We start from the raw sequence: 17,500 nt of genomic DNA on the forward strand, positions 1-17,500 counted from the left end.
ATTGCAGAACTTGAGGCAATCCAACGAAGCTACACGAAGAAGATAGCCTCTATGCAGCATATAAGCTACTGGGAAAGACTCAAGAGACTGAGACTCTATTCCCTAGAGTGTAGAGAGGAAAGATATGCCATAATCCACATCTGGAAGATCCTAGAGGGACTTGTCCCAAACTTTGGCATCGAGAGTTACACTAATGCTAGAACAGGGCACCACTGCATAGTGCAAAGACTCCAACTTTGCCATCAAGATATAGGAAAAGATATTGCAACAGACTGAGCTTTAAAGGGTCACAGCTCTTCAATATTATACCAAATACCCTGAGGAGACCTGCATAAGGTAAATGTAAGCGTCTTCAAAACGAAACTTGATCTCTTCGTGTATCCCAGATGAATTAACTTCACAGCAGAAAGTGCAGATGAGGGCAGCGGCATTAAACTCCCTCATGCATCAAATGTCAATTTCAGAGTGGACATCGATGAGGCCGTTAACCTCATATATCTATATATACTGTGACTGATGTAATGTGTGTGTGTGTGTGTGCATGTATGTATATGTGTGTGTGTATATATTAGTTTTTTGTTTTATTGAAACTGAATGGAAATTATTACAAAATCTTTAATACACACATTTAATAACAGAGAGTGCACACCATTGCACCTTCTTCCAGCGTGATGTAATGAGCCATTTCATGACCTTCTTCACCAACATGGCCAAGTTTTCAGGATCACTTTTAAGAATTTCATCAAACTCAGCAAATTTTCCTGGCCGGAAGAATACTTTTGTCATGCCAAACTTGAAGTCTTTATCATTAAGTCCAAGAGCTTTAAAGAGTGACTGGAAAAATAAAATGAGTTAGAAATGTTACATAATTAATATCAGACATGATGATATATTAGGCATTTAATTGGTAGAATTGATGAAACAGACAAAATGGCATTTTGTAGTAATTAGTTAAAGCTCCATGTTCAGATCTGACTACAGTCAACTTTGCTTTTCATCCTTCTGTGATCAATAATTAAAGCACTTGTTCAGTATTGAGGTTGATTTTTTCCCCTCTTCTCTTTTGTTCTCATTTTCTCTCTGGAAGAATTTGGTTGTGTTCAGAGCTGGAGCAAGGCTGCCTTTGCCTAGTTGAAACTGCTCAAAGTACACTCTGTCACAAAGGTGACCCTATAACTCCATCAGGAGTTGAGGACCCCAGGAAGGAGGTGACCAGGAAAGTACTGGAATAAATTTAATCCAGCAAATGTAGTTTTATACCCTATGTATCACTATATTGACCAGACTATCAGATGTTGTTGCACATTGTTGATCACAATGTCCTTCCTTGTGCTGTTGTATTTTTCGATCAATGCCATCCTGCTGGCTAGGTGTAGACAGGCAGGCCAACATTCCCCCTGATCAGAAGGCAAGTCCATCACAGGGTTACCCATTTACAGCTGAGTGGACTGGAGCAATGTGAAATGAAGTGTTTTGCTCAAGAACACAATGCACCACCAGTCTTGGAATTGAAACCAGAATCATACAACTCTAAGTGCAACACCTTAACTACCAGGCCACGCACCTTCACATGGTCTATATAAGAAATAAATTTTATAATCAATTATAATCAATAATTGGACCTAATCAGGGAACTTGTACATGATAACTCAATGAGCTAGAAACAGCAGCTAAATATCCCTCAAATTACACCGTGAACTTCCTGTTTTACTAAAGAACCTATTGGATAGCTAGGATATGCAAGTTACACTATGCAGGGAATAAATTGGAATGGTCATGGCTGGAATGCCTTTGATTATTGATAAGTTTAGCTCCAAGTTAACCCTAATGATGGACTATAAACAACCACAACAAACAACCTTAAGCAGAAACTTCTTGTCAGATCCCTGCTCAACAATAGCCCTTGCTGACATCTCTCTCCTGAGACTGCCACCCTCAATCCCTCTTTTTAGTAATGGTGTAGTCTGGCATATGGAATCATGCCCTTAACCTTCACAGGAACTCTGTAATCAGCAATATCAACTTATTTAATCTGTAGAGAAAATCTATAGATATTTAAACCAGTATCTATACATTTGAGGGAGATTTCTAACTAAATAGACCAACTAAATAGACAGTAGATGAAAAGGTATGATTTTAGTGGGGTTTGGCTACTATTTTTATTGAACTAGCTGACCAAATAGGCATTTGAGTAAAGATGTATTCAAGGAAGATTTGGCTGTTGTTACTAGCAGGCTGACCAACCAAACTCACAAGTCTCCTATTTCTGTTTACCAATTTAACAAAATTAAAGTTACAGGCTCTCTTTCATCTTAAGAAATAAAGAAATCATATTAAGTGATTAAAAAAAATGTTTAAATTATATTTTAAACCAGGATTTCTCAACCATTTTTTATGTATGAACTCTTTTGATTACCATTTTATTCTGGTGGACCCCCATAGCCATTCAGTGTTTAAAAACTAGTTTTATAGAAACTTCTTTTAAAATTACTATTTTGTTTTTCACACAATAACTTGCGTAGGTTGAGCTATGTAAAATTAGAGAAAGAAACTTAGCTGTTTCTTGCAATACATACAAATACATACATCTAAAGCAAAATATTTTTAGAGGTCATTAAGATACAATTGTGGATCACCAATGTACTATCTTGTTGCATGGATCCTCCCCCACCCAATCTTATATGAACCCTGAGGGGCCATATGGACCCTAGTTGAGAACCACTGCTTTAAATGAATCATGTTCACCCTACATATTCTCAAGTCTGGTCCCCTCATAAAAGCAAAAGTCTATGGAATCGCCCTCCTTTGTTAGATTCAAAAGCAATATTGCTGAAATTAGTGTACCTTGCAGAAGAGTCGAGGATCAAGTTGTGAGAGTTCTGGTGGTAAGTAATTCTTGTACATAGTATAAAGTTCAGAAAACGGGGTTCTGGAAGGATAACCTTGTTGCATGAGTTCTAGAACTGAAGTCATCCCTGAAAGAAAAACAATAAAACAAAACACAATATATAAAATCAAAATGAGACAGGTGTAATGAAATAAACATCAGAGATGCTCTACCCTACACATCATTTTCAAAAATACTGGCATCTGTGGGAAGTTAGGAGAATCTACAAGTAAATTGGGAAAACATAATTCATACATCCTTTGTGATATTTGTTCTGCAATGAGTTACAGACACCCCCTTGTCACCTTTACTAGGAGAAATGCAGTGAATCAGTCAGTGGTTGGCCCACTGTGACCAAACTTGTGACCAATTGTACTATTGTCCAACAATTCTGATATAAAGCAAAAACAAACTGAAATATATTTTTATTTAAAATCTTACCTGAACATTGCAATTGGCTAAGAATTTGGGCACCTTCAAAGAGATGATCAACCATTTTCAGATTAGGTTTGATGCACCGGATAAAGTTGGTCCCCTAATAATAAAGAATGGCAAGATTATAAGCAGAGTGCAGGAGTGGGTGTTAAGAAATTGAGTTTAATATCATTTAAGTGCTGTGTGTAGAGAGGAATAAAATACCAGAACAGTTGGAGATTGTATATTACACACACACATACACACCTCTGAACACTGTAAAGCACACATACAAACATTTGAACACTGTACATCACACATACACCTAAATACCACACATCACACTCATGAAATCTCTACAGAGCACACACCAAATGTTTTACAACAGACTGTATCCTCTGATGCCTAATCAGTTTCAAGCATTTGGTCCACAATTCTCTATGCTTTAAACCTCTTCCATAACATGTGACCAGCAATAATCACCTTTAACAAGGACAACAACAACAAAACTAAGTGTTTATTGATAATCACAAACAATAGAAATATTGTCATAGTTTCATACTTTCATAAATAAGAAATAGTAAAATACTAACTGTGCTCCTTAATTTGTCCATAAGGACCTGTAGTTGAGACCGAAATTTGCTGCCAATGCTGATGAAGTTTAGTTTTCCACCAGAGACTGGGGTACTTTCAGCAAAAATAGATTTCAACAATGGATCCGTACTTTCTTGAATAAGGAAAGCAAGGGATGTGTGTAAGGCATCATTATTTTTGGCAATGAACAGGTTCTGCAAAGAGATTGACAATATATTTCAAGATATCAGGGAATGTATGATATTTCAGAAACTTCAGAGCAGTTCCTTGAACATATCCAAGACAAGGTAAACAAAAAATTAAAAAAAGAAGTCAAAATTGAGTGAAGAGTTAAAATTAAAATATTAAAAAAAAACTAAATGAATAAATATTCCAAAAATCAATCACTAAAAATTTAAATAATGTGCTGGAGATCTTAAATGGAGATTAAGAAAATTGGATTGCAAAAGAGGAAAAATTAAAATTCTATAAAGCAAGGGCATCCATTAGCATTAGAAAGAACATCCAGCTATAGAACCCATGCCAAAGCAGAAACTGGAGCTGAAGGCAGTTCTTCTATACTGGCATTCAACCCATGCCAGTATAGAAGACAGACACAAAAATATGACGATGAAGCATTTTCAAATTATGGAACTATCCAATGAAAATTCCTACTTGAAATATTGATTTCTAATATAGGCACAATTGGATCTCACATTTAAGGACAGGATAGTGTTTGTACAGCCTCTGTTGGATGATGTGGACCAGGCATCCAATGATGTATGTAAGACTAACAGTTGACTATTCATGAAAGTCTCCTCCTCTCCATACCATAGATATTTATCCAAGGGTAAGGATGCTGACTCGGGCTCATACAATGTTGTACCAGTTTCCCCACTGATGTTACTGACAGAACGCAAAGAACCAGATTGGATACCACAAAACATCCCAACCAACTCTCTAACTGTTCTACAAATTCATCACCCAGAACTGGTACTTTTATTAACCCTGAAAGGATGAATACGAGGTGGTATCAAAAGGTTCCCAGACTTGTTATGTTTTATAAAAAATAACTTATTTACCCAAGTTTTAACATCATCTTCTTCAAAATAATTGCCTTGCAGAGCAATAAACTGGTCCCAGTGTTCCTGCCACTTTTGGAATCCAGCCTGGAAGTCATTTTCCATAAACGAGTCAAGGACCGTCTGATTTGCTCTGGATCTCAACAACAATGTTAAAACAGCAACCTTTGAGCTGCATTTTCATCTTGGGGAAGAGATGGAGGTTTGCAGGTGCTAAATCTGGCGAATCGGGCAGGTGTGGAAGTGATACCATGTTGTTTTCAGTGAAAAAAATCACAAGTGAGGAGAGCTCGATAAAGAATCTAATTCTTTGTGCCCCAAAGACCCCAATCACTTTCGCTGAATGTCCTCCCTCGAACACTTTAAAACATCACAGTAGAACTCTCAATCGATGGTCTGGCCCTGGAGGAGGAATTCTTGATGCACAATACCACATTTCCAGGGATGACACTTGTGGCAGGTCTTCCAGAGATATTCTTCTGCTTTTGAAGTGCCCACATCACTTGAAATATTGAGTACGACCCATTGCCTTGCCCCTGTAAGCTTGCCAAAGCATGCTCAATGTCTCTGTAGCAGACTTCCAAGTTTAATGCAAAATTTCATGTTGGCTCTTTGTTCGTGTCCATGACAAAATTGCACACTACAGCATACTCGTAGTCACAAAAACACAAATTTCACAACTTGCAAAGTAAACACAGCAATGTCACTCAACACACTGCCTCAAGAAGGTCACTTCAAGCTCTCCCTGTGCATGCAACTGTGTGCTGCCATCTGTTGGCACATTATAGAACTAGTTCAGGAACTTTTTGATACTACCTCATAGTACAGTTGATCTACATGAGATTTGAACTTAGAATCTAGAGAATCAGAGCCAGTACTATGTGGCATTCTCTCCAACCTTAACTCTTCTGTCATCAAACAGAATTATCTCTTCTATCTTTTACTTGTCTCAGTCATTAAACTGTGGTCATGCTGGGGCACCACCGTGAAGAATTTTTAGTCAAAGGAATTGACCCTAATATTTTTTGAAGCCTGGTACTTATTCTATTGGTCTCTTTTGCCAAACTGCCACATTATGGGGACACAAACACACCAACATTGGTTGTCAAGTACAGTGGTGGGGGACAAAGACATACATACACATAAATGACAGGCTTCCAGTTTCCATCTATCAAATCCACTCACAAGGCTTTGCAGCCCGAGTCCACAATAGAAGACACTTGCCCAAGGTGTTACACAGTGGGACTAAACCTGGAACCATGTGGTTGGGAAACAAATCTCTTACCACACAGCCACATCTGTGCCTACAAGTATTGTTGAATATATCAACTCTAGTACTTGACTGATAATTATATATCCTAGAATGATGAAAGATAAAGTTGATCTTGTCAGGATTCAAGATCAGAACACAAAAGAAGTACAAAATACCACAAGGTATTTTACTTAATGTTCAAACAGTTCAACCAATCAAGCACCCTCCACACATAAACTAATTGAAGCTTGTTTTTGAAAGCCTCATAACTGACCCTTCCCCATCTTCTGTCCATATTACTTCTTATATTCATCTTCCCATATCTCAAGAGTATTTTATGACACTACATCACCATCAACTTTATATTTTCTTTCCCCCTACTGCCACCTACTCTAATATAATGTAGGGTAGCCATGTATCTCCTCTGATAGCAAAACACCTGTACCTGTCCCTCTATCCATACTTTTGCCTCTTAGTACCTGGCATAAAGCCTCCCCCCTCTTTACTGCATCACAACCCAGTCATGGGAGCTTTTTATTTGTCTTGTGAGTTACATGGCAACCTCACTTGTGCTGGTACCATGTAAAAAGCACCTACTACAATCTGTAAAGTGGTGGATGTTAGGAAAGGCATATCCAGCTATAGAAACCATGTCATCGTCATCGTCTAATGTCTGCTTTCCATGCTGGATGCCCTTCCTAATGCCAACCACTTTGAGAGCGTAGTGGGTGCTTTTCATGTGCTACCAGCACAAGGGCCTGTCAGACAATTCTATGATATATTTATCAATATGCATTTCAAAGTTAGCCATATGTAACAGCTAGTGACAAAATATCTATAATATGATGTATTTAACAGTTAGTGATATGTAATACATAGTACTAATATACCTATACTGTGATATATTTAACAATATTATTACATGAAATATAAGAGAAAAATAAGACAAAAGCTGCATTGTTAATACATACAGTGTTATAACAGACAGCACCAGCAAAATGTCTGATCAAGAAACCTTCATCATCTCTGACATCTCGGTGAATTTTCAGTTTGGATTTACGAGGTATCTAAATGGTTAGAAACAAGAGAACATATTAATTCATATCACTGATACAATTTTTGTTGAGAGAAGGATGAAATCTTTAATATTGATTCCTACATTTAGTTTACGAACAGATATTCATCTGAAAGGAGTTGTTCTCCAATGATGGAATATAACAGTGCTTAGTATATTCATGTTTGAAACTCCTAGAATGTATTAAGAATGAACAGATATGAATGACTAAGTTCACCATGCACATGACAATTTATTATCAGTAAGCAGACATCAGCAAAATATTTGTAGGCTGAATTCATACACAAAAGCTGAAAACTTGTTAGATTTAGTGGTCAACAGTAGCTTTAACTGAGGAGACACAACAATATCAAAACACTGGGTGTCCCTAAATCCTATTACGCTAATGAATAGAGTGTGTTCTGAACATACGTTCATATGAAAGAAAAATTGTTCTCCAGTGATGAGATCTAACAGTATTTATCATACTCATGTTAGAATCTGCTGGAACATATTAAGAAGGAATATGTAAGTCATAGTAATTGTGTTTGCATTGAAGACATATAAATATCAGTTTAATGAAAACTAAATAAAAGAAATAGACAATACAGGTCACTATGTCTCACTGAGATGACCTGAGAATTGTATTTAAGTGTACAAATGTCTATGGAATATTCAACCATTTACTCCAATAACTGAATTAAAATACAGTTCTGTTAACTGAATTTAATTAGGACTTGGATTTTCAAAACTAATCCCAGATCAAGCATATAAATGTGTTATAAAAAAGAAATAGAGACAACAATAGAAACCAAACTTACACTGAGTCTGAAATGGGTTTTGTTACGAGAGTGGACTTCAGTTGTGAAATGAGTGTATTTAGGGATTGGCAGTTTACTTTCTTCATCAAGTAAGTCAAATATACCATGGCTTTTACCTTCAATTAATTCTGAAAAAGAATTATATTAAAAATTAGAACATTTTATTAGCTATACATACAAATGAAGGGCTATTAGAGCAAAAAAACAAGCTTGGAAGGACTGGAGGGGTGGTGGTAGTAAGGAATTATATCAGGCTAGGAATTATATTAGCCAGGAGTGAAGCAGAAGGGAAGAAGTTCACCAATGTCTTACAGTATGAGGACTAGAGGCTTGAAGTGCTTTGGCTTGCAAGATAATGTGCCATGAAAAATTGTGATGTGAGAGAGAAGTGTGTTCACATAGATGATGGTTCACTTACAGTTAGTGATTCTGCAAAGAAAGAGGCTTGGAAGTGCCACTATGAAAGGCTACTAAATGTAGAGAAATGATGGGAAAAGGAGAGTCTGCCTAATATGGATCCGACAGAGAGACCAACAATTTGAATAGACAGTAGCATGGTACATAAAGCCATGAAGGGTATGAAGACCAGGAAAGCCCCCAGCCCATCAGGAATCACTGCTGAGATGCTTAAAAAAATCTGGTGCTGTTGGGTATGGTTTAGTTACTTGTATAGTAAATCAGGTTGTACACAAGGGAGTCATACCCAATGACTGGTGCAACAGCATCATAGTCAACTGCTACAGAGGTAAAGGTGATGCCTTAGACAGAAATAATTATAGAGGTATCAAATTGTTGAATCAGACGATAGAAGTTATGGAGAGGGTCATAACCCAACTAATTAGGAAGACAGTAAGTCTAGATGAGATGCAGTTTGGTCTTGTGCCAAGGAAAAGCACGGCTGATGTTATATTTCCGGTAAGGCAGCTACAGGAGAAGTACCTAGCCAAAGATATACCTTTGTACTTGGCTTTTGTTGACATGGAGAAAGCCTCTGACAGGGTTCCCTGATCCCTTGTCTGGTGGTCAACATGGAAACTAGGGATAGATGAGTGGTTGGTGAGAGCCGTACAAGCCATGTACAGGGATGCTGTCAGTAAGGTGAGGATTGGAAATGAGTATAACGATGAATTCAGGGTATAAGTAGGGGTTCACCAAGGGTTAGTTCTCATCCACCCCCTATTCATCATCGTCCTTCTGGCAATAACAGAGGAATTTAAGATGGGCTGCCCCTGGGAGCTCCTCTATGCTGATGACCTTATTCTCAGCTGAATTGCTTCCAGAACTAGAGAAGAAATTTCAGGTGTGGAAGCAAGGTCTAGAATCAAAGAATATACTAATATATACACACATGCTCTTCCCCCTACCTCTATAGTCTTCAAATTTTTTCTCCCTCATTGCTCTCACTGCACTCACCTCCTGCCCTCTCCCTAAAGTTTCTTTACCCCCCCCCCCTCGATACTGTCTTATCTCTCTCCCTCTAGTCTGTGCTTAATACTCCATACCTCTCTTCTCTCCAAATCCCTAGCCAACCCTATCATTTTCTCCAATTTTTGTTTGCTTCCCATTCACACTCATATTTACCCTTATAATTCAGGATAACTCTGGACACACACCCCTACACAACCCCATCATCACGTTTCTAATCTGTCCCTCCAATTGTCGTCATCATCCTTATCATTTTATGTCTCTATTCCAAGCTGGATGAATCATCATGGTCAGTGTATGTGTGTGTGGTGGGGATTCTAGTTACTGCCCATCTAGATGAGTCTGAGGACCAAACCTCACTCATACAGTTTATTTTTGGAATAGTTTCTATTGCTGCATGTTCTCCCTGACACCAAACCATTTTCCATGTACCATGATACAATGCACCACTTTACTGGGTGCCTTTTATCATAGCACCAACACTAGTGATGTTGTCATGTCCTTGACAGGACCAGAGAGTCCTCTCAACCCCACACTTTACAGAGCACATTGGGTGCAATTCATCACAGTACTAACAATTGTAAAGTTTCCTTACATCGTATGATGAGGTGCTGAAAAGTTCCTGGCTTCAGGTAGAAGAAAATACAAGAGGATCAGTTAATTACAGTGTTATTCAACATGTTCCCTTCTTACAGTCACACACTTATTGCAGCAGTCTTTCAGTTTTTCTAAGCCCTGTAAAAGAACTCAGAAGGTTGGTCCTCCAACCAGGCCTTCCACAATACCCTTAAAGCCAGGAACTTTTCAGCACCCGCTCCCTGTACAGTTAGTTTGTGTAATTTCCAAAGATCAAAATAAATATATAATAAGGGAAATTTCTTTAACCTTTTATAAAGAAAAGTTATTTAACTTTTAAAATGGCAAGTGACTTTTGCATCACCCAAGACAACATTGGGGACTGGGAATTAATTTCCAGTACAAATACCACTTTGGTGCCAGGTGCATATAAGACCACCAAAAACTGCAATATGAGAAGGGGTTAGGAAAAAAATAATATCACATCGTCTGTTGTGAGGGTTAACAAAGGATGCATTCAGTAGAGGAGCCCATTTGAAAAATATATTGCAGTCTCCACCCAGTACAACCAGCAATAAATCTGAAACATGTTCTGGGAGGTATGGGGTGAGAGAGAGCACAAATGATGCACGTTCTGGAACCCTGAAGTGGATCCAGAAGGGAACTGTTAGTGATCGGAGAATGTGTAATGAAGATTGCTTCTGACAGGACCCTATGGAAAAGGTGTCTGAAAACTCTACTGCAACAAACGTCCCAGGAATAGTGAGCAGAGAAGATGGCTGGATGAAAAATATTAACCCTTTAGCATTTAAACCAGCCATATCCAGCCAAAATACTCTTCCTGTTTAATGTTTAAACTGGCTGGATCTGGCTTCTCACACCTGCCCAGCAATGTCATTGTAAAAATAAACAATTACATCAAAATCTCAAAGGTATGAGATAAAAGGTGTGAATGAAGAAGCATTACATTTTACAGAGTAAACTGAATGTTAAAGAGTAAGAGATGAAAAACACTAAAGTGGAATGGAAAAGAGGAACAGGGCCACTGACTAATGAACTTCAAAACATATTAACACTCTTTGTTAGGTAACTCTGTTACTATTTATCTCAGGCAATCAGAATGAGATCAAAAAGAGAAAAAAAATAAAAATAAACAACTTACCAATACAGTCTTGGTTGTCTGTGTAATCAATCTTCTTGACATTCAGACCTTCCTTCTCATATAAGGCTTGTTCCTAAAATGGGGGGAATTGAAAGACCAAAATAGATATTAGACATTAGTATTTCATAGGGGCTATGTAAAACATACATGCACATATGTTTGTGCATGTGTATGTTGTATGTATGTGTGTGTGTGTGTAAATTTCTATGGATAATCTCTAAGTTGCTTACAATTGCATGAGAGAGAGAGAGAGAGAGAGAGAGAAAGAGAGAGAGAGAGAGAGAGAGAGAGAAAGAGAGAGAGATTCCCTGTTAGTATGGGACATTTTCATTATCTTGTCTGCAAGTCTGTAACAATTTTGATTTTCTTGATTCAAATTGGTATTTGTAATATTTTCCTGATTTCAGTCATTCATTGGACTATGGTGACTATGCTGGGGTAGTCTTGAAAGGGTTTTTTTAACCATGGTGCACTACTGCAACCTATCATCTATTTTATTGATCTCTATTTATCAAAAGGCTTTGCTAGCATTTTTGCTCTAAAGGGACACAACTCAATCCACTACTTTACACTGGTAAACTTAAGGTATAGCCCACACTCACACGTCTGTGTGTCCATGTCCCAACAAATCCCCATCTGGGATGAAACTACCACTAGTCACTGTGAGGTATTGAATTTTACAACACCCACAATAAAATCATTGCAACTGTTTAAAGTTCTAAAGTTCTCTCAGTCTGAGGCTGTTGTATCTAGTATATTGCGCATGTGTGCACACACATACACACTTTCCATATGTTGGCATGAGCTGGATAGGCCATCATAGTTTGAGCCAATTTTCACTTGGAGTTACTGCTTGATGGTGGCCCTCTGACTATCCTGAATACATCTGGGGACCAGGTCTCACTTATGCTTTGTTCTTGATTTGGTTTCTTTGGCTGGATGCCCTTCCCGTCACCAACAACTTTACAGTGTACTGGGAGCTTTTATCACAAAACTAGCACGAAATACGTTGTCTTTTCCAAAAGACTAACACACACATTTATCTCTTATCTCCTACTTGTTTCAGTCACTAGACTGTGGCCATGCTAGGGCAATGCTTTTGAGAATATTTTTAGCCAAATGAATCAACCCCAGTACTTGTTTTTTTTTCTTTTAAGCCTGGTATTTCTTCTTTCAGTCTGCTTTGTCAAATCAGGGACATAAAAAACCAACACCATTGTCAGGCAGAGGTGAGAGACAAACACACAAACGCATATACATACACATGGGCTTCTTTCAGTTTCCATTTACCAAATCCACTCACAAGGCTTTGGTCAGCCAGAGGCTGTAGTAGAAGGCATTTGCCCAGGTGCCAAGCAGTGGGATTGAACCCAGAACCATGTGCTTGGGATATCATGTTAATATCTACTATTTCATGCTTGTATGGCAGCGACTATCATGCAATGTCAAGTAAAGGATAAACACACACACAGACACATACAAGCTTCTTTTAGTTTTAATTGGCCAAATCCAGTTGCAAGGCTTGCTCAAGGCTATCATCATCACCATCACCATCATCATCAACAACAACAACACCCGTTTTCCATGCAGGCATGGGTTGGATGGTTTGACAGGAGCTGTTTTGGTATGGTTCCTATGACTGGATGCCCTTCCTAATGTCAACCACTCTGCAGAGTGTACTGGGTGCATTTTATGTGATGCTAGCTATATGAATCTAATTTGAACTCAGATCCATGCTTGACCACATGGCTATGTCTATTAAGACAAAATGTTTTCAGACATCCACTGCTGCTCAGAAGATGTTACTCTACCCCCAAACACAGCTCCCATCAAATTATAAATTCTAATCAATATTTTTTTTTTTTTTCTAACTTTTAAAGAGAAGGAAATCAATAATTTTTGTTTGTTTTTTTGTTCTGATCATTTTAAATTTGTTTAATTATTGAAGAATTGGCAAGAGTAAATGATAAAACTTGAAACATTACCTCCTTTAGGATGCGTTCATTAAAGAACTGTTGGAGCTTCTCATTACAGTAATTGATACAGAATTGTTCAAAACTGTTCACTTGGAAATATTCTGAGGAAGTTTGGAAAGAAAAAATAAATTAAATAAATAATATAAAATAATAACAGATTTCAAAATATGAAATATTATTGTTTGCACTTCACTAAAACTGAATATTTTAATGATGTGTGTATGGTGTGTGTGTGTGTGTGGAGGGGGGGATATAACTCTGTAACATGAATGAAATAGAAATAAAATAGAAAAAATATTTCTAAAAAAATCAAAGAATATATTTAAAGAAATGGCCCAATAAATTATATGAAGAAAATTAGGACACCAGAAATAAGGAATTGTAGGTCAAGAGGGATGCAGTTGATTATAATGATTCCAGTATTTTAGTGGGGTGAAAGCACATGGCCTAGTAATGTTGAGCTGATGAGTGTTAGGTCACAAGGTCAATTCTCAGAAGGAGGGGGTGGTTATGAACAAGATGCTTCACTTCACATTGCTTCACTAGACACAGCTTTGGGAATCTGGATAAACTTTAGTTTCACGAGTTAGAAGGTTCCAGGCAGACTTGGCTGGTACTCTGCTGGTACTTTATTTATTTTCTCAAACCCAGAAGGATGAAAGGCAAATTCAGTGAGATTTGATCAATTTATACATACACTAAATAAGAGCTTCAAATTTTGTCACAATGCCAGCAATTTCAAGGGAGGGGTTAAGTCGATAACATTGACCCCAGTGCTTAACTAGTATTTATTTTACTGACCCTGAAAGGATGAAAGGCAAAGAAGACCTCAGCAAGGATTTGAACTTGGAATGTAAAGACAGACAAAGTGCTAAGCATTTTGCCTGGCATGCTAACAATTCTGCTTGCTTACTGCCTTATAAATACACTAAATATTAATTAATTATAAGTGTAAAATAAACTACAATTGGCAAATGTGTTTAATCATTGTCATTCTGTTGGCACAGGTATGGCTGTGAGGTTGATAAGTCTGCTTTCCAACCAAGTAGTTTCAGGTTCAGTTTCACTGTAAAACACTTTGATGCTTTTGCTACAGCACTGGGCCAACCAAAGTCTTGTGAGTGGATTTGATAAATGGAAACTGAAGGAAGTCCATGAAGTGAATGTGTGTGTGTGTTTAGATTCGACTCTATGAAAGTCATGAACTATGAGCAATGTTGTCAATTTTCCCCTCAACAAATTGTCTGTTCATGTTACACCATTGAAAATGTGTGAAATAGAGATCCCTTAACTAAGGAAACAGTTGAGGGCTAGTAACAGGAAAGGTATCCAGCTGTAAAACAATGCCTCACTCATAGACCGACCCTCCTCTCAGTCATGCATTATTTTGTCCATAAAGACAAACAACCTGAGATCCAATCTCACTAGTTCTTTCTATGCATTTATATTATTTATATTGACTAACCAACTCCCATCAAAATTTTTGGCCTTGTTTTTAAGTTGGAAGTCACTATTCATATCTTGTATTAGGTAATCAATAGTATCTTTGATTATAGATTCCCAACATGTCAATCATTGGTTCAGTGAATTGACAATGACCAATAGTGACAAGGGAGCATCTGTGTAATTCAAGTAGAATGAAGATCACAAAATATTGGGTCATCCCATAAATACTGTGGTTTTTCAATTGAATGAACTAAAAGTCGGAGGGGAACAGGATAAACTACCTGCATCAACTTGCTATAAAAGCAGGCAGTAGTTTTACCTTGTCCTTATTCTTAGTGCAAGTTTTGAAGAGTGCAGTTTGATTTTAACATTTAATTTTTCAATGGAAATGACAAAGGAGCATATTTGGCATATTTTGCTTTATGAGTTCAATAAAGGCAACAACACAACGGAAAGTGTGAGGTGTATTAATGCAGTATATGGGGATTGGACAATAAGCGTAACCAAGTGTCAATGGTGGTTCCAGAAAATGAGCCTCATCCTGGAAAATCTGTAGAGCTCGACAAGGACGTCATGCAAACCCTGGCGGAACAAAATCTGTTGAGGAACTAGCAGATAAACTTGGATTTAGTCATTCAACCATTCATCAACACCTGTGTGCCATCAGAACAGTCAGCAAATTGGGTCAATGGGTTCCTCACAAACATTCCAAGGCTAATCGCATGTGTTCTTTGCTGTCACATCTCACAAATGAGCCTTTTTTGGACTGAATAGTGACTGATGACGAGAAATGAGTTCTCTATAAAAATGTCAAGCACTGATGACAGTGGGTAGCGAAAGGAGAAACACCAGCACCCTAGGCTAAAGAAGGTCTTCACTCACGTAAGGTATTGTTATCTGTTTGAAGGAAAAGGTTTAGCCCACTTTGAACTTTTAAACCCAAACCAAACGATAACAAAAGAGATCTTCTGCAAGGAGCTTGAGCGGCTTAAATCAGTGATAAAAGGAAAACGACCATCTTCGGTTTCAAGACAAAAGGTGGTCTTCCATCAGGATAATGCTCAACCACATACAGCGAGGATGACATTCCAAAGACTGGAGCAGTTTGAATGAGAAACAATACCCTACCCAAAATATTCGCCAGACATTGCCCCATCTGATTATCATTTATTCTGCAGTTTTCAAAATTATTTAGATGGAAAAAATATGAATTCTGTAGATGAAGTCAGAACAGTACTGAAGAAGTATTTTTCATCACAGACAAATGAATTTTGGAAGAGGGGCCTTGCAAGTCTGTCAAATAGATTGAAGAGCATTGTAGAAAATGAAGAAGAGTGTATTTTAGATTAAAAAAGAACTTTGTTTATGTTTATGTTGAAAACTAAAAGAAGTATAAAAAAACTGCATTATTTATGGGATGACCCAATATTTTTGTCTAGAAATGCTGGTTTATCAATTTTCTTACACATACAGTTGATCTCAGTAGGAATTGAACTCAGAACACAGAGATGAGACAAATACTGCAAGGCATTCTGATACCACAAAGATGTTACCAAATTTCTCCCCTTCCAGTTGACTGGCCAGTAAAAGTTGGGCAAGATATTTTGCACTGTCATGGCTCTCTGTGATCTAATGACAATGTCTGTGATGACACTGGTGCTAGGATAGATTGGTTTGTCTCTATCTTGGACAACATGAGTGATAAAAGTGAGGCAGGGAATCACATGTATGGATAACTGATATATCTGCTACAACAACCTACTCCACTTCCATGTCTAGGCTTGCACCCTGGGGGCATGGGTCAACCCTAAGTGACAGAGACCTAAGATGTGATGTGGTGGAGTAAGGGGTAAGTGGTGTGATGGTACTCATATTCCATAACAGTCCTCTCCATACACAGGACATATCTTCCTGCAGATGTCCACTGGTTTCTTACCTATTTTAAAATAAGAAATTATAAGGGGTTGATAATATTTCTTTTGTTCTCCCTTTTCAGGATGATCCCAAGCACACAAAATATAACCTGTTTTGTCACAAGTTCGTATGAACTACACTGAAGTGTCAAGTGTCTGATGAGTGTGCATGTGCAAGGAACAGATTGAAGTTAGCTACTTATTATAGTGCTTGAAGTGATGGAATCAAACTACACAACAAATTCCTCTGAAATTTATTTCAAGGCTGAGACTTACCAAATCCAGCAATATCGAGGACACCAATGTAATTGCATGAAGAACTAAATGGGATTGCCTGGTTTACTCTGTTGACAATGTAATCAAAAAGCCGTGAATAGACAGCTTTAGCAAGAGCATCACGAGCATTGCTGGCTTCATTTACCTTTAGAGGAACTCTGCAAACATAAGACAAAAAGAGTTAGCTCAGTTTTTACTTGAAAATTTACTGACACAAAGACACACACACATATATATATATATATATATATATATATCAAGCTGTAAAATCCCTGCCAAAACAGTCACAGTAGCCTGGGGTAGTTTTTCTATCCGGCGAGCTCCTGTGAACCATCCTACCCATGCAGGCATAGAAAATGGACGTTAAATGATGACAACTGCTGATATTACTCACAAACCAATCCTCATTGGATGGAGGCAGATAATCAACAAAGTGGGGACAAGGTAATAGTGTGGTGTGGGATTTGGCACAACCAAGTAATCGGACCATTTTATTTTAAGGGCTCTGTGACAGGTGATTTGTATCTGGACATGCTAGGCAACAAGATGATGCCTCATGTGCATCCACTTGGAAGAGGAAATCCTGTCTGGTTTCAGCAGGATAGGAACTCTGCCCCCATTATGCATTATAGGTTCATGATTT

The 17,500-nt window shown here is 37.8% G+C and overlaps 1 protein-coding gene across 4 annotated transcripts in view; it reads right to left on the minus strand.

The window, feature by feature from the left end:
* The window catches only part of LOC106870296 (unconventional myosin-VI), a 174,515-nt gene that overhangs the window by 18,292 nt on the left and 138,723 nt on the right, over positions 1 to 17,500 (minus strand). For all 4 annotated transcript variants that reach the window (XM_052975409.1, XM_052975411.1, XM_052975412.1 and 1 more), the window contains exons 12-20: positions 16,858 to 17,015; positions 13,232 to 13,323; positions 11,247 to 11,319; positions 8,084 to 8,211; positions 7,180 to 7,275; positions 3,895 to 4,089; positions 3,329 to 3,422; positions 2,845 to 2,975; positions 627 to 834 (exon numbers count right to left, since the gene is read on the minus strand). In XM_052975409.1, the coding sequence (XP_052831369.1) occupies positions 627 to 834; positions 2,845 to 2,975; positions 3,329 to 3,422; positions 3,895 to 4,089; positions 7,180 to 7,275; positions 8,084 to 8,211; positions 11,247 to 11,319; positions 13,232 to 13,323; positions 16,858 to 17,015 (1,175 nt within the window). The remainder of the gene's footprint in view (positions 1 to 626; positions 835 to 2,844; positions 2,976 to 3,328; positions 3,423 to 3,894; positions 4,090 to 7,179; positions 7,276 to 8,083; positions 8,212 to 11,246; positions 11,320 to 13,231; positions 13,324 to 16,857; positions 17,016 to 17,500) is intronic.

This window comes from Octopus bimaculoides, chromosome 21, assembly GCF_001194135.2.
Source record: "Octopus bimaculoides isolate UCB-OBI-ISO-001 chromosome 21, ASM119413v2, whole genome shotgun sequence".
NCBI lineage: Eukaryota > Metazoa > Mollusca > Cephalopoda > Octopoda > Octopodidae > Octopus > Octopus bimaculoides.